Source organism: Artemia sp. Qi Xiang Cuo, chromosome 17 (assembly GCF_049724085.1).
Source record: "Artemia sp. Qi Xiang Cuo chromosome 17, ASM4972408v1, whole genome shotgun sequence".
NCBI lineage: Eukaryota > Metazoa > Arthropoda > Branchiopoda > Anostraca > Artemiidae > Artemia > Artemia sp. Qi Xiang Cuo.
The window spans coordinates 32,013,867-32,041,188 of record NC_142810.1 but is presented as its reverse complement, the minus strand read 5'-3'; the positions used below and the strand labels follow the sequence as shown (position 1 = coordinate 32,041,188).

The window sequence follows — 27,322 nt, the reverse complement described above, 5'->3', positions numbered from 1 at the left end:
TACTAGAAATCACACCAAACATAAAGATAACAGATACTGATGTAGATGAGTAAACAAATGCTAAAATGAATGGAAATTAAAATGGATACTCAACGCAAACTTGAAACGAACAGGAATTTAGCTACCCCCCCCCCCTCCTAGCCGAAAACCTTCTAAATTTCATTGCGTCATTTGCGTTTCGTTGAAAATCATATGTATTATGAACACTGGGCTTTAATTTTTCAAAACATCAACGAAAAATAAAATATAAAATCACTATAATAATCAAGATAACTAAAAAGAACGAATGAAAAGAAACTGAATGTTTCATATATGGTAATATTAATTCCTAGAAATCTCAGCAATGCCTGATTCAAAGTTCGTTTAACAGTATTTTTTATTTTTCAAAGTTTTAATTGTAAAAAAAAAAAAAATTACAATAGAACTTTCAGTCTCCAATCGAATGAGTACCTATGAAGTTCCTACAACTAGGACCCATTTCATATGAAGTGGTTCTGGAAAAAAGATGAATAGATAATTTTTTATGCATCCTTGTTTATATATTATAAGGCATTAAAGTCTTATGGCTCTTTGCTGCAGGCAACGCTAGAGTGTTGGCTCTGAATGCCAATATTTATTTTGTCCTTACCCAATTTTTATTTTGCTTTACTTTGCTTGATTGATGATAACTGGTTTCATCTGAGTTTTGTTACTTTTAGGTGTATGCTCGATTTCATGCCGAGTCTCCGGAATCAGGTCGGGTTGCTTGGCTTGGATCTCGTTTAACTCACTTGCGAGTGACGGACCTCGTTTCAGCTCATACACGCATTGGGGACTCAAGAGTAGCAATTTTTACCCGTGGTTATATTGAAGGAATTCGCCCTGGGCGGACAGACTTACAGGTTAGCATCTTGCTTCTCAAGTGGTAATGCACTGGCAATGCTTGGCCCCCAGTAATGCAAGCTGATTTTAAATATCAGAGTTACTTCGCAGCAAAGAATATAGGTGAAAGATGAAAGCTGTCATTCTTTGTCTTGGAGTCAATGCGCTCATATTTAAATGTGCTAAATAAGACGGGAAATGGTGCTAGAAAAATATTGGAGCAGAAATATTTTGTGTTTTAGGAGGGCGAGGGGGGGGGGGTGGCAGATCAATTTGGAAAAAACCAGTAAATCACGTTTTAAGAGTATGTAGAAATTTTTTAGATTGTTCGAGGTGGGGAACTTGCCTGAACCTCACTCCCTGCCTCTGAGTTCAGTGTCTGTCTTCAAAGTTAATTGTCTTTTACTGCAAAACTAATCAACTTGTATTTCTCCTCCGTGCACCAAAAATATTTAGAAAGGGGCTAACTTTTCGTAAAATGCCGTAGTAAGACATTTATCTTGCGAGAAGGAGAAAAAAAGAGTAAAAATCCAGCTTATATCCATTGGTGCTGTGGCTAATGTTGTGACATCTTTTTGCATAAGTAAAATAATTCTGTAATTGGTCTTTTAGAATATCAATGTGGTAGCCTCTCAGCAGGAATGTACTATTGATGTGTTTCTAGGGAAGGCTGGGTATAAAAAAGAATGAAAGCAAGAATATAATTTCCAAATCACCGAAAATTTGGGTCAGTTCGCAAAACTTGTGACGTTCGAAGAGGTGATAGATCCTCCCTCAGAGTGTCTAATTTCTACAGCCTTCTCAACCACCTCAACACAAAATTATGGTCGCAATTTCAAGAGAAGCTGTAGTCGAGTATTGCATTAGTTATACAACGAGAAAGTGTTTTTTTTTATTATTATTATATTGAACTGTGAAAATACAACATTAATTGATTCATTTTTGTTGTTAAATAATTATGCAATTGCGGTCTTTTGTAAATAACCCTAGGCTATATCTGACCCTGCTAGGGGGTTGGGGCTGATGCAAAATTGTAATTGTAGTGGTTATTACATTTTCAAATAGCATCAAATGGGAATCAAATGTAATTTTTTGTTTCTGTCTGATTTCTGCCCTATACCACACACGAACCCAGCGTAGTTTGTCCCCACTTCTGAACTAAACACTGTGCCTCTAACAGCAAAATCCTTACTTCGTTGCATACAGAAAATTTCGGTTTGATTGATTTTCAGAGTTGCTTCTAGTTTCACTACATTTCCCGTCTATGTTATGTACAAAGCTTAATTTTGTGAGATAATTTTTAAATTAACCAGGAAATGTCTGCCACATCATGTACTGGCAGAATTGGAAAGTATAAAGAACTTGAAGAGAAAAGTAAGAAAAACCACGTTTATTTACCTTACTTGTACATGTGTCTGCTTATTCAAAGTAGCTTAATAATAAACAAATAGCTAAGTTAGTATCTCTATGAAAAACCACGTTTGTTTATCTTACTTGTGCATGTGTCCGCTTATTCAAAGTAGCTTAATCAGAGGCAACGCTATAACGTTGCCTATAGTAAAGGCCATACGGCTCCAATGTTTTATTATTTATTTATTATTATTATTTTTTCCCAGAGGCACTTCATATGAAAGTGGTCGTCGTATAAACTTCAAAGGGGACTCACTCGATTGGAAATCAAAAGTTCTAGTGCCTTTTTAAGACTCAAAAGTGATCAGAGGGCAACTAGCCTCCTTCCCCCCCTTAAACCCTTTTTCCCCAAATACATCCGATAAAAAATTTGATGTAGTCGTTTTGTTAAAAATAGTTCAAAGATCATATAACAAAAACTCCTACCCCCCCAGGGCCCGGGGCAGGTGTTGTCAGTATTGCTCTGGGGGCATATATGGTCCTTATTGAAGGTATGCTCGTATAAACTTTGGAGAGGGCTCATTTGGTTGGAATTGGATATCCTGGTTCTCTCTTTAAGAATCAAAAGATTTTGGAAGGCATCTAGCCCCCCCCCCCTCCTCCATGCTCTTTTTTCCTCGAACTCGTCCGAGAGGAGTTTTAGGATAGCCATTATTTAAAATAGCTCAAAGATCATATTGAAAACTTCGGGGTCGACGCAACCCCCTAGGGCCCGGAGGCAGGCGTTGTAAGTAATGCTCTGGGGGCATATATAGTTCATATGGAAGGGATGCTCGTATAAACTTCGGAAAGGACTCATATCATTGGAAATTGAAAGTTTTCGTTCACTTCTTAAGAGTTATAAGAGATCGGAAGGCAACTATCCCCCCTCTCCATGCCCTATTTACCTCACACCAATCAGATAAGACCTTTTAGAGAGCCATTGTCTTTCAAAAATATTAAGATATCCTGTAAGGAAACATCCGCGTTTAACACACTCGTTCATAGCCCGGGGGAGAGATTACAAGCCATATATGGGGGGGGGTATATATAGCTTTTTTGGAAGGAATACTCAAATGATCTTCAGATAGGGCTCATTTTATTTGAAATTGATAGTTCTAGTGCAGTTCTTAAGAGCCAAAAGAGATCAGAGAGCAACTATCCCCCCACGCCTCTTTTCCCCCAAATGCATCCGATAAAAATTTTGAAATAGCTATTTTGTTAAAAATTGTTCAAAGGTCAGATAAAAAAAAACTCTGGTCTTGACACAACCACAAAGAGCCCGGGGGTAGGCGTTGCAAGTTAAGCTCCGGGAGCGTATATGGTTCTTATGGAAGGGATGCTCTTATAAACTTCAGAGAGGGCTGATTTGAATTGAAATTGAAAGTTCTAGTTCAATTTTTAAGAGTCAAAAGAGATCGGAGGGCTCGTAGCCTCCCCCCCCCACGCCCTCTTTTCCCCAAACCCATCCGATTCAAATTTTGAGATAGTCATTTTTTTAAAGTAGTTCAAAGGTCAGATAACAAAAACTCCCGTGTCGACACAACCCTCCTGGACCCGGGGGGGGGGGTGGGTGGGTGGCAGGCATTGTAATCTATATCCTGGGGCCGTATATGGTTCTTATGAAAGGGATGCTCGTATAAACTTCAGAGAGGGCTCATTTGAATGGAAATTAAAAGTTCTAGTTCATGTTCGCAGAGTAAAAAAAGATTGGAGGGCCACTAGCCCTTCGCACCCTCCACGTCTTCGGGTTTTTCGGATGGATAAACCCATCCGATAAAAATTGGAGGTTTTAGACTTTTACTGTGAGAGAAGGAGGCGATACCCAAACTGGTTTGTAGTGATTTTTCTTCGTTTCAAGCTTGATTTGCATATTCAATTTAAGTTTCACTTGTTTTAAGATTTATTTATTCATTTACATTAATATCAATTATATATTTGTTTGCATTGATAGTTTATTTAATTTCTGTTCGTTTTAAATTTCATTTATGCTTCAATAGCAAAATATTTTTTTTTTCGATTTAAGCTTGATTTTCATAATCAATCTAAGCATTACTCGCTTTAAGATCTATTTATTCATTTATATTATTACTTGTTGTATGTTTTTTGCTATGATTGTTTATTTAATTTCTATTCGTTTTGGGTTTCATTTATTCTTTAATAGTAATTTCTGCCCGTTTTGAGTTTGAATTTAAACAGGTATTTGTATCTGCTGAGCTCAAGTTTAAAATGGCCTTTACTTTTCTTTGAAAAACTTATTTTTCGGGAAGTTTTTTTCTAATTAATGTCTATAAAAAGCCACGTTTATTTACCTTACTTGTGCATGTGTCTGCTTATTCAAAGTAGCTTAATAATACACAAATGCCTAAACCAATAGTAAAGTTAGTATGTCTATGAAAAGCCACGCTTTTATTCTGTCTAAAATTTGATCATTGTTGAAAACTATAAAAAACTCGAAAAGCAAAGTAAGAAAATTATGTTTATTTCCCAGAAAAATCTGAATTTTTGAGGTTAATATGGTTCAAAAATTATTCTGGCACAGTTTCTCATATTCGTGCAAGCGCACTTGTCCGGAATAGCAATACTTGTGTGTATCATTTTTAAATAGCTGTGATGCTTGTGGACCGCGTTCGCCCCCCTGAACTGTTTTGTAAAGCAATCAATAAATATGTATTTACCTGCAAATATCTGAATTAGCTTATATCTTCACCCATAAATAACAACTCTGGAGCAATTCCACATGTTCAATAAAGCAACTCCTTCTATACATTTCATCTTTAGCTTGCATATACATATGCTTGCTTATTCAGAGCTTAATAAGACATAAATTGCTAAACATATTTTCACAGTTTAAAGATCTGTAAAAAATCCACGCTTTTATTGTATCTGAAATCCGTGCAGTTTTGGGAACTGTAAAGAACTTGAAGAGAAAAGTAAGAAAAACATATGTTTATAAACCTTACATAAAGATATGCCTGCGTATTCAAAGCTTGTCAAACAGTTCGTGGTAACGAACTGTAAGTAAGGAGCGACCTGGCTCAATGGTAATCGAAACTCTAAAAAACGGAATTTTGATACCAATACATACATAAAAAGAATTAGATTTTAATTCTGATTTCAAATATATAAGTTTCATCAAGTTTAATCTTACCTATAAAAAGTTACTAAATGAAACTTAATGAAAACTTAATGAAACTTAATGACTCTGTCTCAAAACTTTATTTTTTAAAACAATAAAAACTTTAGCGTAAAGAGCGAGGCGTTGAGGAGGGGAAAGCCCCTTCCATATACGGACTAATTTCTGTTCGTTTTAAGTTTTAATGTCGCTCCTTACTTTCAGTTTAAAAAACTTGTTTTTTTTATTTAATTAATATACAAATGGCCAAACCTATACTCAATATTAGTAGCCTAAATGAAAAGCTGTACTTTCATTCTAACTGAAACTCGTGCAGTTTCAAACATAAAAAGAAAACAGGATTTCACGATCCTTGTGGTTCAAATTTGGCACTTCTGGTGTAGTTTCTAATACCTACCATGCATACGCATGCGCATGGACAGTGCGCAAGCGCATTCGTCCAAAATAGAGTTACTTGTTTGTTCATTTTTTAAATCACCGTCATATCACGTTCGCCCCCCCCCCCCCGCCTGAATTATTGTCCAAGGCAGTAAGTAAATATAACGCTAATTGGCCATATTTGTCGTCCTCTAAAATACCTGCAGCTAAGTACTCGTTAAATGTTAGCGTAAAGAGTTGGTTGCTGAGGAAGGCACCAGCCCTCCTGCTCATATACAGGATAGTTTCTATTCGTGTTAACCTTGAATGTCGTGCTTTACTTTCATTGAAAAAAATGTACTTTAAACTAATAGGCTATTCGAAGACGTTACATGATGTTGTTATTCTCTCGGAGATTGACTTGAATTTCTAACCTTATTAATTTCCTATTAGGATTCTTATAAATTTGTACAGTAAGATGTTAATATAATTTTGAAGACACACACAAAAAAGGTGAAAAACATCCGTGCCTGAGTCAGATGCAATATAAAATAGACGCTGTTCGACAGAACTGTCGAGTTTTCATCTCGATCTATCAGTTTGCAGTATTTAATCCTAACCGTAACTCTAATATTATCAGGCCCAAATCATCTCAAACTAGACAGGCACATATGATCACCCTCTTAACTTTTTCCGATAGAAAGAAAAAGAGTCATTCCTACTCGAGGCTTCTTGCTATGGTCTTTTGTCTGAGTAAGTGAGAAGGGTATTGAGACCTAATTTAAAATCTTTTAGGTTTACTCTCCCATAACTGGACGAATTCTTGGAACAACTGAAGTTAGGGTTACTTCTGAGCCAACTGAAATCACTGGCGTCAAAGCAAGGGTATTGACTGGTATTGAGCTGATCTTAGAACAAGATGGCAACGTCGAAAACAGTTTCCTAGCTCAAGCCCATGCTTCAGACACGATGAACGCTAAATATCAGGTAGACAATTTTTGACGTTCTAACCTTCAGGGGAAGGGCTTTCAACCTGGTATGTAAACATCAATTTTTGATGGTGGGTGGAAGGGGGCCAGGAAATAACGCAAAATGTAAGAGAAGTTTATGATAAATGTATAAAAATTAAGGAAATATAATTTTAAAACATTAAGTTTTACTATTTAATTAGTCGGTTTTTAAAATGTCTCAAATAAGAGAGACTGAATTTTTCCCGTCTCGTGTATAAGTTCTTTTGTCTAGCTTCAAAATATTCAGTTGCAATCCCTCTTTCAAGATAAATTTTCTGGCCATAATTAAATTAAGCACTTATGTTGAACCGAAAGAATATGACTCAGTTTAAAAGCACGTTATCGGTTTTTGTCATCAAAACAGCTGATGTTTTTGATAACTGATCATAGACGCTCATCTGCACTCATACTGATATTCGCACTGTCTGCGTGGATTTATTATCAATGTTTATAACCTTTATTGTTGTCAATTAACCTGTAATTAGTTCTTATAAAGAACTTTTTAATTATATGAACTCCTGAAATATGTTCCAGGTAAATGTAATCCTTTCTCTTCCTGTGTCGAATCCCTATTTATCGTATAAAATGGGACTTTTTTTTAGTTCAGGCAACACACAATACCCAACTGCTACATAATTGGCATCAATTAGGGCGGGGGGAGGGTTGGTAATTCCTTTCTCTAAAATTTTTGGCTCCACTCCTAGATTTGAAATCTAATTTCTGTGAGTTGATGCCACTATTCTGCAGCTGGCACTCACAGCCTCTGGGCTTTATGTTTAACACCCCTGGTCCAGCCTTCAAAACAAAGGTGACTTCAATCTTTTTAATCGCTAATTTTTCTTTCTAAATGTGCCAGTGGGTCAGAGTTTGATTAAAGACCAATAACACAAAAATAATAAACTTATATCAACCAAGAAACAAATAACAATTCATAAAAAAAAGTTTAAAACCTAAAACGAGCAGAAATAAAATCAAATGATGATTCAAACTTATAACTAACTGAAATTACTATTAATAAATAAAAGAAACTTAAAACAATTTGGAATTGCCATGAATGATCAAATAAAACATGAGACGAACAGAAATTAAAACAATAATCACATCAAACCCAAAGATAACAGATTCTGAAATTGATTAATAGATTAAAATGAATAGGTCCAAAAATGAACACAAATTAGAATGAAAAATAAACTTAAACTTAAATAAAAAGATTATTACAAATAACAGTAGTATTGCCCCCCCCCCCCCCTTATCCTAATTTTTTAAATCCAAAGTGCCATTTGCACTTTACTGAAAGTAAGTAGTTTTTAAGAAGTTTTGTTCATTATTTTAACACTGAAAAATCTAAAATTGTTGAAAATTCCAGGAATTAGTAACATATATTTTAAACAATCAATCAAGTTTCGTTAGTCTAATATGTGGCATATCTAGAAATTATTTATTGATTTTTCAGACCAAGATATTCTTCGACAGACTAAACAAATTTCTTAAAAAATGACCTGTGTTTATTTAAAAGTTTTGATTATACATGTCTATTTAAAATTATAAAACTGAACTGAACTTAAAGTCACAGGTGTAACTGTTCTAGAAATATTTTTTTCTTCTCTGTATTTTTGATTGTTATCGTGATTCTATTTATTTTGTTGTTGTTGATATTTTGACCAATAAAAAACTTTGAAGATTGGGAGGGGGTGCAGCCAAAGTCTTGTTAAAGCGTCCAATTTTCATTCATCTAAAAAAATCATAAAAAAAGAATCTAGAGGAGTTAGAGGTCCTTTTTGCTAGTGAATACCCACTATGTTTTGGCAGGCTTTTGAAACTGGAGAAACTCATAAAAAATCACTCAGAAACATTTAGTAGCCAAATACTGAAGCTATTGAATACGACGTTTGATTTGAACACGACTAAAATTAAACTAAACTTCACCATTATAGTGTGTTAATTGTCAATTAGTTAAAATAGTTTTTAAGTTTAAGAATTATCTTCTTTATTTTCTTTTGTTATATATGTGGTAACAAAATACAAGCTTCTGATTGCTGAAGCTTTTTCCCAACTTGAAAACTCAAAGAAAACTCGCGGTCACTCTCGAAAGCTTTTCTGGAAACGAGCAAACACCAAGCTGAGGAGCAAGCTGTTCTTCAGTAGAATTATTACCACGTAGAACTTCCATATTGGAAGAACAATAACCTCTATCAACATGGATGCGTTCACGGTATCGGTGGATAAGTAGTACCTGAACCAACCACGATTCATTTCTTAGGACGCCAAATTTGACACATCCCACTCAGGGTTGCCACCACGGTCAGTTCTTAAAGTGCTACAATTGCTTGTTCTTGCCATATTTAAGTTTAGATCTAGTTACAAAGAAAGAAATGTCAACTAGAAAAAGACTTTTTTCTAGAACATAACGATGTGCTCACATCTCTAGAATCAATAATTGGGCAAGATAATGCTAAAAAAGCATTGGCCAAATTCATATTTGAAAGTTAAAAGAGCAAGATTTTATTGTCAACGTGTGCGATAGTGGCCCTCATGGTGTGGGCAAAACTATGGCTGCATCACAAATTTACAAATTATGGCCATCTCGTCTTAGACAAATTATGGCCATCTGTTCCCACAAACTTATTACCTAATACAGGTAGGGCTTCTGACATGCTGCCAGACACATTGAAGCATCTTTCTTGTTGTGGAAATAACTTAATTGTGATTGAAAACTTGGAATATATTGAAGATACTCAAATAGAGCCTTTATTTGATTTTATAAATGCAGTATCTACCAACCCTCTTTGCACTGACAGAAGAAATTTAATTTTGTTTACAACCACAGATGGAGAAGATTTGATTGAACAAATTCAAGGATAGAAAAGTCTCTCAGAAGTAGTAGCAGAAGTCGAAAAGTTTCTACAAAGTGATAAAATATATACAAGAATCTTAAATGAGAAATCCAATTGTGCCATTTTATGCATTAGGAAAAAAGCAAGTTGAACAGTGTTTCAGTCTAGTTGAGAGAGACCAGATTCGAATAGCCAAATTGCTAAAACAACTAAAATACTACAAAGTGAACGAATTTGTGTTTGCTGATGGTGGTTGTCAGCACGTCAAAGACTTGTTAAATGCACAGTAAAAGTGACCAGTCTGCTGAACTGGAATTTAAAGAAATGTGGCAATGATATGCAAGAAGTTCCAATGAGGAAGCTTTAAAACAAGAAAATGTAACCAAACTTTAAGGTACAAGAAAAAACATAAATACCTAGGTACAGTTACAAATATTTCAAAGGTTTTGATTGAGCAACCATAGAAAATATCCAAATAGATACTAAAATTAGTTTTAAATAAAGTTTTGTTGTAATCATCAATAAACATGTCAATATAAAAAAAGAAAAAAAAAAAAAAAAGTGCTCATACTTTAACCCTATTACTGTCTCCACTACTCTCTGCAAGCTGTTTGAGTTGATTTTTATGGGTGAATTAACGGAAAAATGTTATCCGACTCCTAATCAGTTTGGTTTCCAGCCTGATGTGGGATGGGCGGATGCTCTTGCAGCTGTGGCTAATGGCCTTATTGATGCGGATAGAAGTGGAGACAGCCGAATACTAGCTGGACATGACATACGCAGGGCTTTCGATTCTGTAATAAACGCTAAAATGCTTCTTTTTGCAGAAAAAAAGGGTTGAACCGCGCTACTATCACGGCACTGCGTGATATGTATTCGGGTCTTAAAGTTTGGCTGAAATTGCATTCAGATAAATTTTCACCCCCTACACCACGTGAACGACTGATCCCGGTAAGAAAAGGAGCCAGACATGGAGTTGTGACCTCTAGCACAATGCCCATCATCATGTATTTTGCAGGCTATAAACTTGTTGTTGGTCTGCTACGCAGACGACAACCTGAATGTGAGTCGCACGCTGCAACGGATTCCAGAGATTTTTGGAGTGCTGGCCGAGGAGTATGCTAGGATTGAACTTGAATTTAATCCGAAAAAATCGGAGGTGTTATTGTTTAATTGGAAAGATGAAACCCAAAATCTTAGCATCAATCTTGACAGCACGCCAATCCAACCGTCTAACCACATAACTTACCTTGAACTCTCGATTGGCACTTCTATTAAACACAAACGTCAGCTTCTACTTTCACATATACAACGCCGCATTTGCACTGCTTATGTGACATTTATCAAGGCCAAACTTCGTTTCAATATATCCATCCTTGCCACATTGTACAATGCGATTACAACCCCTCACATTCTATACTGTACACCTTTTTGGAAAATATTTACTCAAACAGATAAAAATAAAATCTGCAGCACTTTTTTCCGGTTTACAAAATATTTACTCAGACTTCCTCCTTGGACCAGGAATACAAAAATAATCAAGATTTACAATATTATGGATCCACTGAAAGGGCAGAAAAACAGATTGTTAAATTCAATAATAATCGTCAACCTCATCAGTGGTGGCCCATACTAACCCAGTAGTTTTCATCAGTAATGTGAATTTTTTCTCTTTGTTAGGTTAAGTGTAAGTGTCTTGTTTCGTTTTTCTTTCTTTTTCATTATTGTTTCTGTTGAAGCGTCTTTTCGTTTTTCATTTTCTTATTTTCTTTTATTTTGGCTCTGTCTGTGTTTCTTGTCTAAAATTGACGTGTTTAAATAAATTAATTCATTCATTGCCCAAATTTGCGTACTAACAGCGATTTTCGGTGCTACAGTTAAAAAAATTAATTGTAATAGTGCTAAAATAGCACTTTCTGGCTACATGTGGCAACCATGAGCATGTGCTACAGTGCTACACATAATAAAATAATCGGCCGTCCAAATATAAAAACGCGTATATACACTTTCATTATTCCGAGAAAATCGTCTTCAAAGTTCCTCAAGCCATGCGGCACTTTTCCCACCCATTGCGCCACACTAGACACAGCAGTGAAGTGAGAAGTTGTGAGGATTGGTTTTAGACAGTATTCTTTCCAATTATGCAATTAAAATACATACAAGTTCGCTGACACTGCTAAATGTTGATTTTTCAGCTTTGGCAAACAGGGCAAAATGCTGCAGATACGTATTGTTGCCAGAAATATCTTTGCAGGGGATTTTATTAGGACATTCTTACATATACAATTCGATTCGCCTCTTTGAGCTGAATTCAGTGGCATATCTAACTCGGAAAGCGACTTACCATGTATTTACGTGTTTTTACCTTTAGACGGCCGTAGTACTAAAACAGCATTTTCGTGCTACAAGGGACAACCTTGATCCCACTACCATCACAAAGCTAGAGGATGCAGGATTTTGTTCTATCGCTAGCAAGTGCGATTTAATTAAAATTGTAACGTTGCATTGCTTTTACATAAAAAAAAGTTATTTTGTTTTGAAATTTTAGGAAGGAATTCTAGACCTGCAGCTACAATTTAGTGATGGCTCCTCGATAGCTCTTCATGATATCAATGACTCTCAGTACCATCTAGCAGTAATATCTCAAAACAGCAGCATAATTGCTGTCACCCCTGCGCCATCTGCCATGCACCGTGTTATAGCAATATCTAGTGGAAAAGGAGATTTAGTCAAAGTTCGTCTTGATTTGTCAGATGAGTGTCAAAAGAAGAAGTGGCATCCTCTTGCAGTCACAGCAGTTCATATTGAAGTGGTTATTGATGATGTTGCGCCGATCCAAAATGATGCAGTCAGAGGTGGGCGGAGTAAAGACAGTCTGGTTTCTGCCCCCCCTGACCTGAATGACTTGATTGAAAAGGGTTAGTAACTTTTTTGGAAATTTTCCTATATGTTACATTTTTTTTGAGAGAGTCAGTGGCTTTGGAATGCAGCAAAATATTATTTTCGACAGGTTTTTTTTTTTTTTTTTTTTTTTAAATATCAAAACTCACAACCTCTTAAAAAAACCTCATATATGCTTAATAAATTTATTCTTTTTTCTATCCATCGTGGAAATTTAGGTATAAATCCTCCGTGTTATATTGGTAATGGCATGTAAAACATACTTTATTTGAGACACTAGACACATGTCAATATAGTAGCTGAAAAAGTAGCATATGTAATTAAGCTCAAAGTAGAGAGCGAAATGGGCTGTATGTATTATTTTTTTTATTTTCACCAAGGTACTTTATAAAGGAAGAGATTTTGTAGAAACTTTGGAAGGGACTCAATTGATTGGAAATGAAAGTTCTAGTTACCTTTGTAAGGGTCAAAAGTGATTGGAGGGCAACCAGCCGCCCTCTTATGCCCCCTTTTTCCCCAAATACATTCGACCAAAATTTTGAGATTGCCATTTTGTCCAGTATAGAATATAGACGAATGTTGATCAATCAGTTCACTATAAGAATTTTATTGTATTATATTTTGTTTTAACTGTTTGTTTGTTCAAATAAATGCATTTTAGCTCATGTATTTAAAAAACTTCTGATTTTTTGTTTAAAAATAGAAATATAACCAGATTTGTTTTCGGTTGAGGTTTCCTTGGTTCTAAAGGGTTTTAATTGTGTTGTTCTCATGAACTGAAATTTTAAACAGATAAGCAGGAAAAAAGAATATTTGGCGCTAAGAATTAATGTAACCATATATTTCTTGGAAAATTTATTGCCCTTGATAAGCTCCTTTCGACCTCCCCCCCCCCCGTCAAAATTTAAAATCTGCTTGACTTCCCCGGTCGAATATTCCCTCAACGTGTCAGCTGAATCCCTTAAATCGTTAATATATACCCTTAGCCGTACTTCAGATATTGTAGATACACCCCTTTGACAACATAGATGCACCTAGTGCATCTTGATAGTCCAACATGCACAAAAGGGTTTCAACTTAATGCCCTTAGCCGTTCTTGAGATATCAGACATACACCGTGTTCACAACATGGATGCTTATATTGTCTTTTGATTTAGTTTAACATCCCCCTCAACATGCCATGAAAGTTTCGAATTAATGCCCTTGGCTGATCTTGAGATGTTGCAGATGCGCCCTTGTTACAACCTGGATACACATTATGTCTTTTGATTTAGTTAATAATAAACTGATCTGTTCCTTAAATATTGCAGATGCGCCCCTTGAGCAACCTGGATGCACATATATTGTCTTTTGATTAGTTCAACCTCTCCTCCAGCGGTCCCTGAAAATGTCAATGTAATTCCCTCAGCCATTCCTGAAATATTGTCAATACGCCCTTTTGACAGCCTGGATGCACATATGGTTTAATATTCCCTGAAAATTTCAGTTTAATACCTTTAGCTGTTCCCAAAAATTGCAATTACATCCTTTTTACAACATGTATGCAAATATTTTTTTTTTATCCGACCAGGAGATCTTTCAGATTGGTGCTTTTAAAAACCTGAATGTGTGTAGTATCTTTTGATTTATTTCAATACTCCCCCTCTGAAAGTTTGACCTCTTAACCTTAGCATTCTCTGACACACAATATCAAACGTGCTCCCTTTTCCTAATGACGAAACTTATATTTAAGCAACGGGTTACTTGCATAATTTACAGTGTCAGGAACTTTAGGTGATTATGTCATCCCCGGAGGCATGGCTATTAGACCTTTCAATTATTTCAAACAAAATAATTATCTTAAAATGTGATCAGTTGTCTGAGGTTTGAGGGGGCAGCTAGAAAGGGCGTGGAAGGTGGGCTGGTTGTCCTCCAATAATATTTGATCCTTAAAAAGGCGCTAAAATTTCCAGTTTCTAATTGAATGACCCCCCCCCCCCCCTCCCCCCTCCAATGTTTCTTGGACAACTTCTTCAATACGAAGGGACCAGGGAAAAAATTCAATAAAGAAAATAATACATTGAAGCCATGTTGTTCTTTACTTAGGCAGCGGTAATGGGGTGCCTATGATGGGAGATTGGGTTAGGAGAGCTTGGGCCCAGAGACTGCCTGAGGTTCCTGAATATACAGATTTCCAATATGTGGATGGTTCTTAGAATTTCCATTTAAAGAAGACTTGACCGGTTCACCATTTTCCTAATAAAAACTTTGGAGATTTTGATTTTAATTGAGATGTTTGTGAAATTTGGTGCCCTTGTTTCTAAGATGACACGCATCATTTCACAACTGGAGACTCATAATTTGGGCTAGTCATTTTGAGATTTTGATCCTAGTTTAAGCTAGTCCTAGAGGCTTAAAAAGGGTGATCGAGTGCGTTCGGGTCTTTTGTTTCAATAAAAAGTCTATAGATTTTATTATTTGCGATTGAACCTATTCTCTCCTAAGATGATTACTATAGGGTATTTGGATGATTAATGTTTATTAGTTCAAGGTTATTCTAAATTATGAGAATTCAAAATATTTTTGAATCTAACTTGGTAAGAAGTGTTTTTTTTTTCGAGTTTATTTACTAACACAGCATATTAAAATTCATAATATTCAATTCACCAAAACTAGGACTATAATGTAATCTTTGACAGTATGTTTAAGTACAAATCATTTTAATGCATTTATTGTAAAGTAAATAGACTAAAGTAGACTCAAAACAAAATCGTTTTAACAAAGGCTGTATTTTTAATATAGCAGGAGGCAAATGTATACTTTTATCATAAAATTTATTGCTGAAATTTTGAAGGCTTTTCAGAATTAAGAAAATCGTCTATAACATCTAACCCAAGCATAGGCATAATGAGCACCATCTATTCAAACATTTTATCAAACGTAGCACTGCGAATCATTTCTTGCTCAGCCTTTGCGATAACTGGCAGTTTTTTAGCCGAAAATTCGTTGAATGCTTTAGTTTTCAGTCCTTTTTTTTTTAGGGCCGAAATTGCTTTCTATTGTTTTTAATTTATTTTCCAATTACTGCTATTCCAAAAAATTTCTCTTTTCTTCAATTATTGTTTACTAAGGAATAAAAATTTTACAGTAGAAGCAAAATGCAGAGAACGCTTGCTATTGTTTTAATTATAAGTGGTGACAATTGCATACTACGAATTTATTCGGACCTAATGGTAAGCCAGGGAAATAGGTGAGGTGTATTGTTTTGATGATTTTTGTGGTAGGAAATAAGCTCTGATAATCCTACTCTCCCGTCCCTACTACCCAAATTCGTGGTTGGTTTAATATTTAACCTTTTCCACTAGCTCACTCATGCATAAAATATTTTTTCAGTAATGTACGTTGCTAAACATCTAGTTTCTAAGTTGACTAAACCGGGTGTTATAAATTGTGCAAGTGAGCGGATTGTTGCGCTCACCGACGCGCTCACAAAATACAAAATCTCTTTCATTTCAGACTTTCTTTAGTTGTTCTATATCAATACAGCTTTTAAGAACGGATCTAGAAAGTGGTTTTTGGCCCTGAAAAGGTGTGTTCAAGGCTCTAAGTCAACTACTTCCCTATTTATTTGGCTTAGACGATTCTAAAAAGATAGATGTCAACTCGAAAAACGAAATTCAATTTTGGTTTAGACTCTCCTTCTGGAATCTAGCCTTGACAATATGCTACACAGACGTCCATGTAGCTTCTAGGCCAAACCGGAGTTTTTTGTCAGAATTGAAATTGATAATAAACCACTATCGTGGAATTGCTATAAACCATGTTGAAGCCTTTTATAGGGTAAAGGAGCCGAAGCAGAAGGTTCTAGCTGTTCAACTGGGATCTAATCTCGACTCTGGTTTATATCCTGGAAATTTGAATCACCTACCGCTTCAACATCTTAAGCTCATGACCAATGACTATTCGGGAGGAGGGGGGATGGAGGCTGTAGGTTACGAAAGCCCTTACAAGCCACTAATTGGCCTTTAGATCCATTCATCAAAACTTAATAGACATCGAGTAATTCTAATATAACATGTCGAGAAGTTACTCAACCTCACGGTTACGATTTTATTTTGTTAAACTAAAAAAATCATCCAAATTATAGCAATTATATATGCTTCAAAGGCAGTATTGCTGATAACTATGCATAAGTTTGATCATTTTAACCTTATAATCTATCACAATTGCAAAGCTTTTCTTATGTGTCTCATTAAATTTTATTATTGAAGAAGAATTGACCGTCATACTATGATTATATTTTTTATTCTAGGATTTCCTCAATATAACTTGGGTGGTAGCAAACATCCAAGTCATGCCAATGGCTCAGCTCTTGAAGCAGCAATGTATTTTCTTCTTGCGATCTTCTCCATCGCTATTGGCGTGTTTGTTGTTGCGTGTGTTATGTACGCGTCAAAACAGAGAAAGCTAGAGGTCACCATCCCGGTTGACAATGAATCTCATGCCCATGATTGGGTATGGTTAGGTAGGGCTAGTGATACACCTGATATTAAAAATCCCTCTGTTGGTAGTAAAAAATATCGTAGTTTTGGCATTGCTTCCATCACTTCAGGTACAAAAAGTGATGTCGATTCGTCCACTTATACAAAGCGTATTCCAAGGGTTATAAATAATCCAGGTTTTGGATTAGATACTGAGGGTATTGTTCGTGCGCCCCTTCCTCTGGTGTCAACCGTTGAAGTCAGAACAAATCCGTTAGCCTTTGCTCCTCCCCAGCAAGTTACGAGTAACCCAACTTGTCATTTGCAAGTGACTACCTTCTCCAAAGATGTCCAAACTGACTTCTCGTCTTCGCATCATAATACTCAAACGTTAGATACGATTAGTGATGTGAGTAGTCCATCAAGCGATCTCTCGTCTCCTGGACAGAATCAAAGAATCTCACTGGTTGATTTTATTACGGGTAGTTCAGTTACAGACTCTTCAGATGGTGTGAAAATGAGGGAGAAAGATGACAATGAAACACGTCGTATTGTGAGGAGTTGGCTATTAGCAGGAGAAGCGATCCCGAAGGAACTACAGGATTTATTCAATTCAGAAACATGCTCAGAACCAGCTAAAAGAGTCAGAAAAGATTCGCATGAAGCTTCTAGTTTTGAAGGGTTGATGTCTGAGCCATTGCATCAACCGTCCTTTTTTATAAAGGAAAAAAACTGTAGCCATGACACCACTAGCTTTGAAAGTGCTCATAGCCACTCACCAAAAACGCGCTCTTTTGAAACTCCAGTATCAACAGAGTTACTGTATGATGACGTAGCCCCTGTTCGTAGATATGAAAATGTTGACATGAGGAAAGCATCATCTTTTGAGTTGCCAAAAATTGTAGAATCACCCTCCGTTGCGCACGTCCGCACATTAACTCGGAGCGACCCTGAGCTAGCAGAGAAGCCATTTCTTGCCCTTATCAATGATAATGATGAATCCATTCGTGTGGATTATGATCGTCTGCTGGCTTATTTTAGCGCTATGAAGGAATCTACAGCATAAAGCTGCGATGTATTTATTGTATGTCTTATTTATAAGCAGGTTGTTTAATGTGTTATACTGATTGTCTTACACATTAGGGGCTTTTTTATTGCCAGAACAGACTTCAGACCAGAGATCATGTATTTTCAGTCGTTTTTTTTTTTTTTTTTGGATTCTCAGGTGTAAGATCGGGCAAAATTTTCATTCTCTGTTGTATTGTAAATTCGTCACGAAATACTAGTTATCTCAGAATATGAGGCTTAAGTTGTCTGACTATATTTTAAAAGTTTTTTAACGTTTTTTAAAGTTTTTTTTTTAAGTTTTTGGTCCTGGTGGTCAAACAAGCCCCGGATTTTGTTTGAAAAAAAAACGTCGCTAAACATTGCGTTATTTTCGTTTATTTCTGAAGTTATATAGGCTTAAAAAATCGTAAAAAATATCTATTCAAATAAAGAAAAATAATAGTTCTAACAAGTGAACAAACAGTTCAGGCCTTCACAAACCCTGAATTGTATTTTTGATACGCCGCAAAAGGTGCCGTAAATACGACGCAACGGGCGTATTTGTATGTCAGCAGTTTTCGCTTGATTTCTTTGTTGCTATTTGTTTCATTTTTCGTCGCATGAAACTACAGCTAATTTTACTAATTCAAAATATAAATATTACTTACAAGTGAGTTTCAAGGAAAACAGATCAACTATTCAGAGGCCAAGTCGATTATCTCTATAATAGGGACATCGAGAAAGATTTACTGAAACCGAGCATTGCTAATTGGTATCTCAATCAACCAGTCGGTATCGAATGCAGGGGTGGGGTAGCATCGAAATTACGATTTTGCTCGTGTTTTCTAATACATCTATTTCATTCCTTGATTTTTTTTTTCGGATTGGTACACTCCCCCCCCCCTGACCCTGGATAAACTCCTGTTAGTAATCATTTGGTGAAAATAAAATGTTCAGATTTTGATTTAATTAGAGCTTATTATGAACTTTATTAACTTAAATTTATTTGATAAAGAATGGACAGCCAAAGCTATGCTTTATTTTTAATTAGCTTTATAATTAATTTACTTTTTATAACGAAGTCACACAATCAATTATATATAATGTGAATATGTCTCTCATTGGGTTTATTATTAAAAATGAACAAATTTGAATTTCTGCTAAGGCTCATAATTGAAAAGTTAAAGAGTTGCCTATCTTTCATAGTCGTGATAAACTGACCATATGAACAATTTTACAGCAATAATTCAAAACTTTTTATCCGACATTTTTTTGTATTTTGAGACGCTTGAAATACTTTAAATACACTCAAAGTACATAGAAATTTTCGGGTTATAGGAATTGTGTTATATTTTCCTGCTTTGTTTCCAGAAGTAGTCGGAAACCGAATTTGTTATATTAAAACGGTTATTTATATATCTTGGAGGCTTAAAAAACTGTTCTTGTGCAAACAACTGATCACCAAGCCCTGAAATACAACTTTTTTTCCGTTTTCTAGTAAAAATTTGTGTAGTAAACCGTAAATTATTTTGAATTACGGCAGTCAAAGTGGTGATGAATTTTATTTGACTTTGAAAGTGATTAGCATGTAATGTCACCTGAGAAGCATTTCTCCGAAGTAGGCTATACTGAAATTATTTCAAATGAAAATTTTTCTGGTATTTAAGATTTGAGTATTTGATGTGCAGTGCAACAAAGGAATATTTGGAACGGTTTACATTTGGAATGAAAAGGCCTCGAGTATTTTGGGCATTTTTGGGTCATTTCCCATTTGTACCACCATTGACGCTTACATCAAATTATATTTTGCGATGGAAACTCAAGTTCAATTTCATTGAATTTAATTTGGTTGAATTACTTAATTACGATTGAATTTTAACCAATCTTATTCATTTATCTAGTAGTCGACATGATTTATATGACTTATCTCTGTGAATTGGTGCCATTTTTGTCTCAAGGGATATAATCAGTTCTGTATACCTCATAAGCTTTGTTTCGTAACACTAAAGTGTGATAAGGTTGCCACATGTAAATATAGTAAAGCTCTAAAGCTGTTTTGAAAGAAAATTGTGAAGCTCATCTTATTTGCACCACTTCTATTATGCAGTTCTCTCGGGATATATCTCTTGGCTGATTTAAAGCAAAAAGCTAAATTTTAAATAGGGTAACCTACGTAAAGCTGTAACAGGCCTAATATGCTTAATAAATCAGTTTACTTACTCTATGAGTACGTTCGAACATCCCTTATCTGACTCATCTGCTTAATATTAACTTCTTCTGGTCTAATCCCTAAAAGATAGCAACAAATACTTATCCGGTAAATTCTCAACTGAAACACTATGGGCATCTAGACGAATAACAACATTAATCACGTGTACTCCACTGCAAACATAGCTTATTTACAAACCTCTTGAGGTGTACCACATTTCACAATTATCCCTTTTTGTCTCTAGATACAATTTCACACATTTTTTTTCCCATTTTTGAAAAGATTGATTGTTTTGTTTATATATGACGTCACGTATCCTCAGTTATTCTGCATTTTCCAGGGTTAACAGGTGTAACTTATCTGACAGTTAATCAAGACCGTTTTAAGTAGTAATTCTACTAATCTCTGACGTCATTTAAGTCTGTTAAAACGCTTGTCGGATGAGTAATCTTGGGATGCTCTAGCGCACTACCGATGTTAAATCTTTTCTCTGGACGCCACTTTAATTTAGTGCTTTTCACAAATACAAAATAAGAGATGTTGCTAATAATGTGAATTTTCGTCAAGGAAAATTTGAAAATACAAAACTATTAGATGAACAACTGTTGCAAGTTATTAGCTATGTCTTGTTATTAGAACGATGTTTACTTGTTACACTAAAGGTTAAAATAGGCGGTAAAATCTCGATGTAAAGCCTTGGATTTTATAGGCATTATTTGTAAATTGTCAATCCATTTACAGGGCCCGAAATTGACAGGGCTAGCTCCCTTTTTAATAGTCGGAAGGGATTGGAGGGCAACCAGCCCTCCTCCCCCTCCACGCCCATTATTTCGCAAAACACATCTAATCAAAATTCTGAGATAGCCGTTTTGGTGAGCGTAGTAAAAGGGCCCGGAAATTATTTTTTAAGGGTGACACCCCCCCCCCCTCTTTGCCTCCAAGGCAAGGGTTATAAGTTATACCCTGGGAGCACGTAAGGGGTTTATAGAAACGGTGGTCGTATAAACTTCGGAAAGGCTCATTGGATTGGTAATTTAAAATAAAGAATTGTTTAAATATAAAATAATGTGGAGTTCTCTTCTTACATACCTGCTCCTTAGGATGTTCTGTGGCAACCTGTTTCCGGATTTGTTCTTTTTCTACTTTATTTTGATCTATGTTATAATTTTTGACATTTTTATGAGTACCCAATTCGGTACTATTATGTCAGTGTTTAATCCAGTATTTGTGTGCTTAATCAAAACTTTTATTTTCTGGTAATACAACATGTTCAGTTTTGTCGCTTCATACTAAGTAAAGGAAGTATCTTCCTAATTTTTGCCGGCACAATGAGGAACAGCCTAAGGTGTTGATTTATCGGAAGTATATTTTTTTTACGAATTTCCTCCCATACCAGAATAAGTGTATTTGAATCTAAGCTTAGTTAGAAACATGACTTTGTTTATTCAACTTCCTTTGCTCGTGTCTTGCAGCTATGTCTCTGGACAGGGTCGTATACAAGTTTTAAGTTTTTGGAACGTTGTTTTAAATGTTCAGCTATAGTACCTTTTTTATTTTTGCAGTGATTTCATATTATTCTAATTTGGTAATTCAAAAGACGTAAAGTTAGAAAATATAAATTCGGGAGGTGGATGTTAAACTGAAAAAGGACTGAAGCGTTTGTTGACTACCGATAACCGCAAAAAGACGGCATTTTAAGGGCCTCAAGATGCGGCAAAATTTCAGTATTCGCAAGTGACTAAGATTTTAAAAGTGGGTTATACTTACCGCTACAACCTCCTCTGTTTCAGGGACTGGGGTGTAATTGTTCTGGAAAAAAAACACGACGCCTTTTGAATTACTGTGCCTATTCATTTTACCTTGTTATCGAGGTAAGATAAATCTTATCAAGACGCTAACGAATTCAAATTAGTAATTTCTGATGTGTCTATTATAGTGATAAAGCAGGTCTACGGCGGTTTTCATTGTTCAGGATAAACCGAATATTACAATACTTTTTGGGTTCTAATATTGGAGGTTACTTTTTTTAATTTGAATTCTTGTTATTTTTTGTATCCGGTTTTACAGCCCTCGATCTTCCATGGATGCAATTTTGAAGTGGTTACCTGTATATTGACCGTTCACAAAGAAAATATATTCCATGCAAAAAATTGCCACATATTAAAGTGTTGACTTAGATGTACCGTAAGTTTTCTTTTGGTTACATCCATTTGTAGCCGTCTGTGAATTGATAACCTTCTTTTTATTTTTCCTTATTGAAAAAGCAATGCCTTCCACTCAATTTATTTTAACTTTGAACACAGGGGAGGCCTTTAGAGAATATCCCTTCCGTCTGATAATCCTCTACAGAGCTCCAAAAAATTGCAACTTGAAAAAAACTTGTATTTAGGTATCCATATTCTCCTTAAAATCTGCAATCTGCAAAAAAGTTATTTACTCAATATTAACTTCAGCAAGGAATGTGTTTTGATTGTGAACGTCCGACATTATTATTATTATTGCAATTTATTGTTAATATTTTTATCCAATATTTTGTTGCTAATATTAAAATCGTTTTTATCCCTAGGCGTATAAGAAAACCATGGTTATTATTTCAAGTGGTGTATAAGTCAAATATAATGGAAGCAAAAAGTTAATTTTGAATCTTATTTACATTTGAATTGTTTACATATGACTTAAAATGCTGTTTGTAATCTATTGGCTGATCTCATGTGTTTGTATATTTTAGTGTTTATTAACACATTCCTTCCGGCGAAGTACTCCTAAAAAACACTGTACTTCAAATCTAGTCGCTAGTGTAGATAAATAGATCAAATATTTTGTTTGTCTGTAAAGTTATTATAAGTTTTATCCAAATCTAGAGATAATCCTTAGGGAAATGGCACAGTTTAAGTTTCTTTAAATTGCCTCGGTTTTTGCTCTCGTCCAAGAGGCCCAATCTGAGGAGAATACGCAAAAAACACCAGGAATGAGGGGGAGGGGACTGGTTGGTAGTCTATACAAAAATGTTCTCTGATTTTTAGTAAAATGTATTCGCTGTGAACAGCAAAAGTGAAAGACCCTACTAAAAACGAAAAGAGAATGTTTGATCAATCAAAAGGGCTATCTTGAGAACGGCAGACCTGATTAAATCAAATCTGATGCAAAATATTGAATTTTTTCAAATGTTTTTGATGAATTAATGTGATATTAAAATATCATTATCCCAAAATTTTGTTTTCAACAACAGGAAAATAATCTCGAAAGTTTCTGAATTTGAATTCCATATAGTTTGGTGGGACAGCGGCTTCTATCATTGAACTTAATGGACAGAAATAGAACAGAAGTCTACTAGAATATCGCGATCAAAAACATTTTATTTTATTACGGTTCTCTTTATTAAAGTTCTCTTTTTCTGAAGTCTCTTTTAGCAAAAAAAGTACAACATTACAGAAGGGGATTGCTTTTCCAAGTTCCTTCAAAATTGTCTGCAAGGTAAAAATTTGGTTATGTATACACATAAAAAATAATGTGGCATATTAACATGCTTCCCTCAAATTCATGCCGTTTGAAGAATCTGGTTGATATTTTGCCCGTATTTATGAATTTTCCTTTTTACTTAGTCTGGACACGCCTTTTTTTTATTATTTAGCTCTCTGTAGTTTGTATTAAAGTTGTTCTTGTCTTTGACATTGTCTTTTGTTTTGCGCACATGTTTTATGTTGGAATAAAACCATTAAATATCTCATTTTTGCCCATTAGCTTTCGCTGAATTTTAAAATGCAGCAATATTTTACTGTCAATTAGGTCTTTCTGACATCGTGGCAGTGGCAGATCCAGGGGGGGGGGCAAGATTTTTTCTGATGCCTCATTCCTTGTTTTTTTTATATCTTTGTTTAGAATAAATTTGTCAATTTGGTTAATTATTGGTACCTGTGTCACACTTCCACCCACCCCTAAGATTTTCCTCATTGGCGCCCTTGTCATATTGGGCCTCCCCAAAGATTTTGCTCTAGATCTGCCCCTGCATCGTGGTTGCAGTGGTAGCTGCAACCTAGTAAAAGACGAACCATTGCCCTTTGTAACCAAAAAAAGCCCGAAACCCTTAAAAAGGGCGTCGGATTGAAACAAAAAGTAGACCATTGGAACAGTCTTGGCCGGAAACCCTATACAGAAAACTTACTGTCTCTTGGCTTAAACAACAAGGAACATCCTTTCGCATGGACAACAAGGAAATTTCACTTTTTTGTATGGGAATCAACATCACTGGCCTCCTTCTTTTCTCAACAGCCAGCGGGGCACTGGGAACATCATAGAGAGCTATTTCAAGCTCATTTTAAAGAAGATTGCCACATCTATTTGCTTTTTTGATTCACAAAACATAATATTTGAAATAAAATCAGTTTTTTTTAGTAAAAGCTGTATTTTTCTATACAGGATGATGATGTACTTTAAAGGGTATTGGGTAACAGAAATGACAGCGTAGTTCGTTCTTTACTAGTTCCTGCTAAGAAAAAGCCGGTACTTTGCATTAGCTGCAACCCACGCAAGAAGTGAAGTTTGGTTAATGCTAATGAAATTAAACAAAATAGGATGAAAATATAATACTTTAGAAACAAATTTCGGCTATATATTTGCACATTGGGGGGAGGGGGAGGGGTAAAGCATAGCATATATTAAATACATAACCTAACCTAGGTACCTTTTTTCCCCCTAAACCCAAAAAACAAAAGTTTAAATATTTTAAACGCAATGACAAACCACGGTTTGCAGTCCAATTCTCTGTTGAAAGAAACCCGTTCGACTAGTTTCTTAAGCATCTTCCCTATATAATATATTGCGTGGGTTCCAGCTTATACAACAGTACCAAAAAGCCGAAGTATTCTTATGTGTGTAATATTCTTTCTTAATCACAAATAGTGAAAATGACGTTATGTCCACTGTTCTGATGCTTAAATTTGGAAGTGACGTTTTATTTTTTTTTCGATTTTTTCATGTTTATAATTAAAGATGTCACACTGCCTGCACTGGTGTGACTTTAAAGCAATATGAAATGACGTCATACTAACTGCTCTATTATTTTTCCTGCCAAGGCACGAAAATTGACTTCTCAGGCACTGTTTTCTAAACAGGTGTAAATATTTGGAGGAGGAAATCTTTTGTTTTCTTGAAGATCTTGGAGCTTTTACACTCGCGAAGATACTGAAGTTGCCCAAAAGTAAAACTACGTGAATGCCATAAAGGACAGCAATTCAAGAATGCTGTTCAGCAAAGCAATTCAAAATGTAAAGGGGAGAGGGGGTGGGGTGGTAAAATGCATGTTTCAAAATATAGGGGCAAACTTTCTTATGGTTGTATTTCTTGAGTGAAATATATTTTCAATGATAAAACAAAAATTCACAATCTAGCAGAGGAGGGGGGGATCTGGGACAAAAAGGCTGCCCTTGCCTCACCTCTTTCTAATTGATCCTGCCGATATCAAGTGTTAAATTTATTGAACATTGTTTAAATGTTAAATTGCCCAAGTAAAGAACGATGTTTGGAGAATGTATTATATATTTTTTTTTTTAGACCAGGGCACTTCGTATAAAAGGAGTTGTCGTAGAAACTTTGAAATGGGCTCTCTTTCGATCGGAAATTGACGGGGCTACTACTGTTTCTAATTCCTGATTCACCCATTTTGTTCAGCGTAGTAAAAGGGTCCGAAAATGATGTTTTTAAGGGTGACAACCCCCCCCCCCCATAGCTTCCAGGGCAAGGGTTGTAAGTTATGCCCTGGGGCATGTAAGGTATTTATAGAAAGGGTGGTCATACAAACTTCGTATGAGGCTCATTGGATTGGTAATCAGAAGTTCTAGTGCTCTTTTTAAGATTCACAGTGATCAGAGGACAGCACCCCCCCCCCCGCACGTCGTATTTTCTCAAAATGTATGTAATAGCCATTTTATTCAAAATAGTCCAAAGATCATATAACAAGGCTTTTGAGGTTGCAACAAGCCCCCAGAGCATGGGGGCAGGGGTTGTAAGTTATGCCCTGGGGGCATTTAGGGTTTTTATGGAAGGGATGGCTGTATAAACATTAGATCAGGCCCATTTGGTTGAAATTGGAAGTTCTAGTTCCATTTTAAGAGTCGAAAGTGATAGACGGCAACTAGCACCCCCTCCCGACTACCCCTGCATTATGAAATTGTGAGATAGCCATGTTGTTCAAAATAGTCTAAAGAACATAAAACAATGCCTTCCGGGTTGGAAACCCCCCCCCCCCCCGAGTCCTGGGGCAAGGGATTTAAGTTATGCCCTGGGGGTATAGAAGGTTTTTACGGAATAGGTGGTCGTATAAACTCTAGATGGGGCTCATTTGATTTGAAATTCGAAGTTATAGGGCCCTTTTTGAGAGTCAAAAGTGATTTGAGGGCAACCAGCCCTAAACATACCCATCATTGCCCGAAGCAAACATCCAAAAAATTTTGGAGACATATTTTTTCAGCATTGTTGAAAGGTTCAGTAATTATGTATTTCGCGATTTTACGCCCTCACACACACACACACACAGCCATCAGGGAAAGGGCTGTAAGTTGGGTAATTCATTCATTGTCTACATATAGTATATGTTATAGAGAAAGGTGTGCATGTTTGACTTCTACTTTCCCAAAATACAAAGGGAATTCAGGTGAGCCTTTCTGGGAATCTTAAGGGGAGTGTTGAACTAAATCAAAGCCCGTTATATGTATATGGGTTGTCACAAGGGCGTAACTCAAAGATGACTAAGTATATTAATTTGGAACTCTTTGGAAATGATAAGGGAGATGATGAATTGACCAAAAAGGCAATATTTGCACGCTACTACTACTACTACCATTACTGTCTCTAAAACTAATACTTCTGTAGCGAATACCTCTAACGCTGAAGATACGGAAATAAACAAATGAGGATACGTAGAGGGGAAAGTTAAACTAAATCGAAACATACTTCGTTTCAAAAATATTGCTGATACGGGTATATCAGCGATATTTTGAAACGCCTTATCGTGTCAAGGTGAAACTTCTGGGCATCATGAAAGGGTTGTTCAACTTACCAAAAGGCAAAATATAGCTGCTCCTACTGCTATTAATACTGCTGCTACTAATGTTACTACTACT

General features: G+C 35.7%; 1 protein-coding gene and 1 pseudogene across 2 annotated transcripts in view; both read left to right on the top strand.

Annotated features, from left to right (window-relative positions):
* dtn (transmembrane protein 132C dtn) overlaps nt 1-23,929 on the top strand; it is a 258,507-nt gene extending 234,578 nt beyond the window's left edge. For both annotated transcript variants that reach the window (XM_089103044.1, XM_089103045.1), the window contains exons 10-13: nt 699-881; nt 6,539-6,730; nt 12,136-12,505; nt 16,780-23,929. In XM_089103044.1, coding sequence (XP_088959170.1) covers nt 699-881; nt 6,539-6,730; nt 12,136-12,505; nt 16,780-18,014 — 1,980 coding nt within the window. In that variant the 3' untranslated portion in view covers nt 18,015-23,929. The remainder of the gene's footprint in view (nt 1-698; nt 882-6,538; nt 6,731-12,135; nt 12,506-16,779) is intronic.
* On the top strand, nt 7,279-9,877 carry LOC148942110 (uncharacterized; annotated as a pseudogene).
* Nucleotides 23,930-27,322: the final 3,393 nt, after the last annotated feature.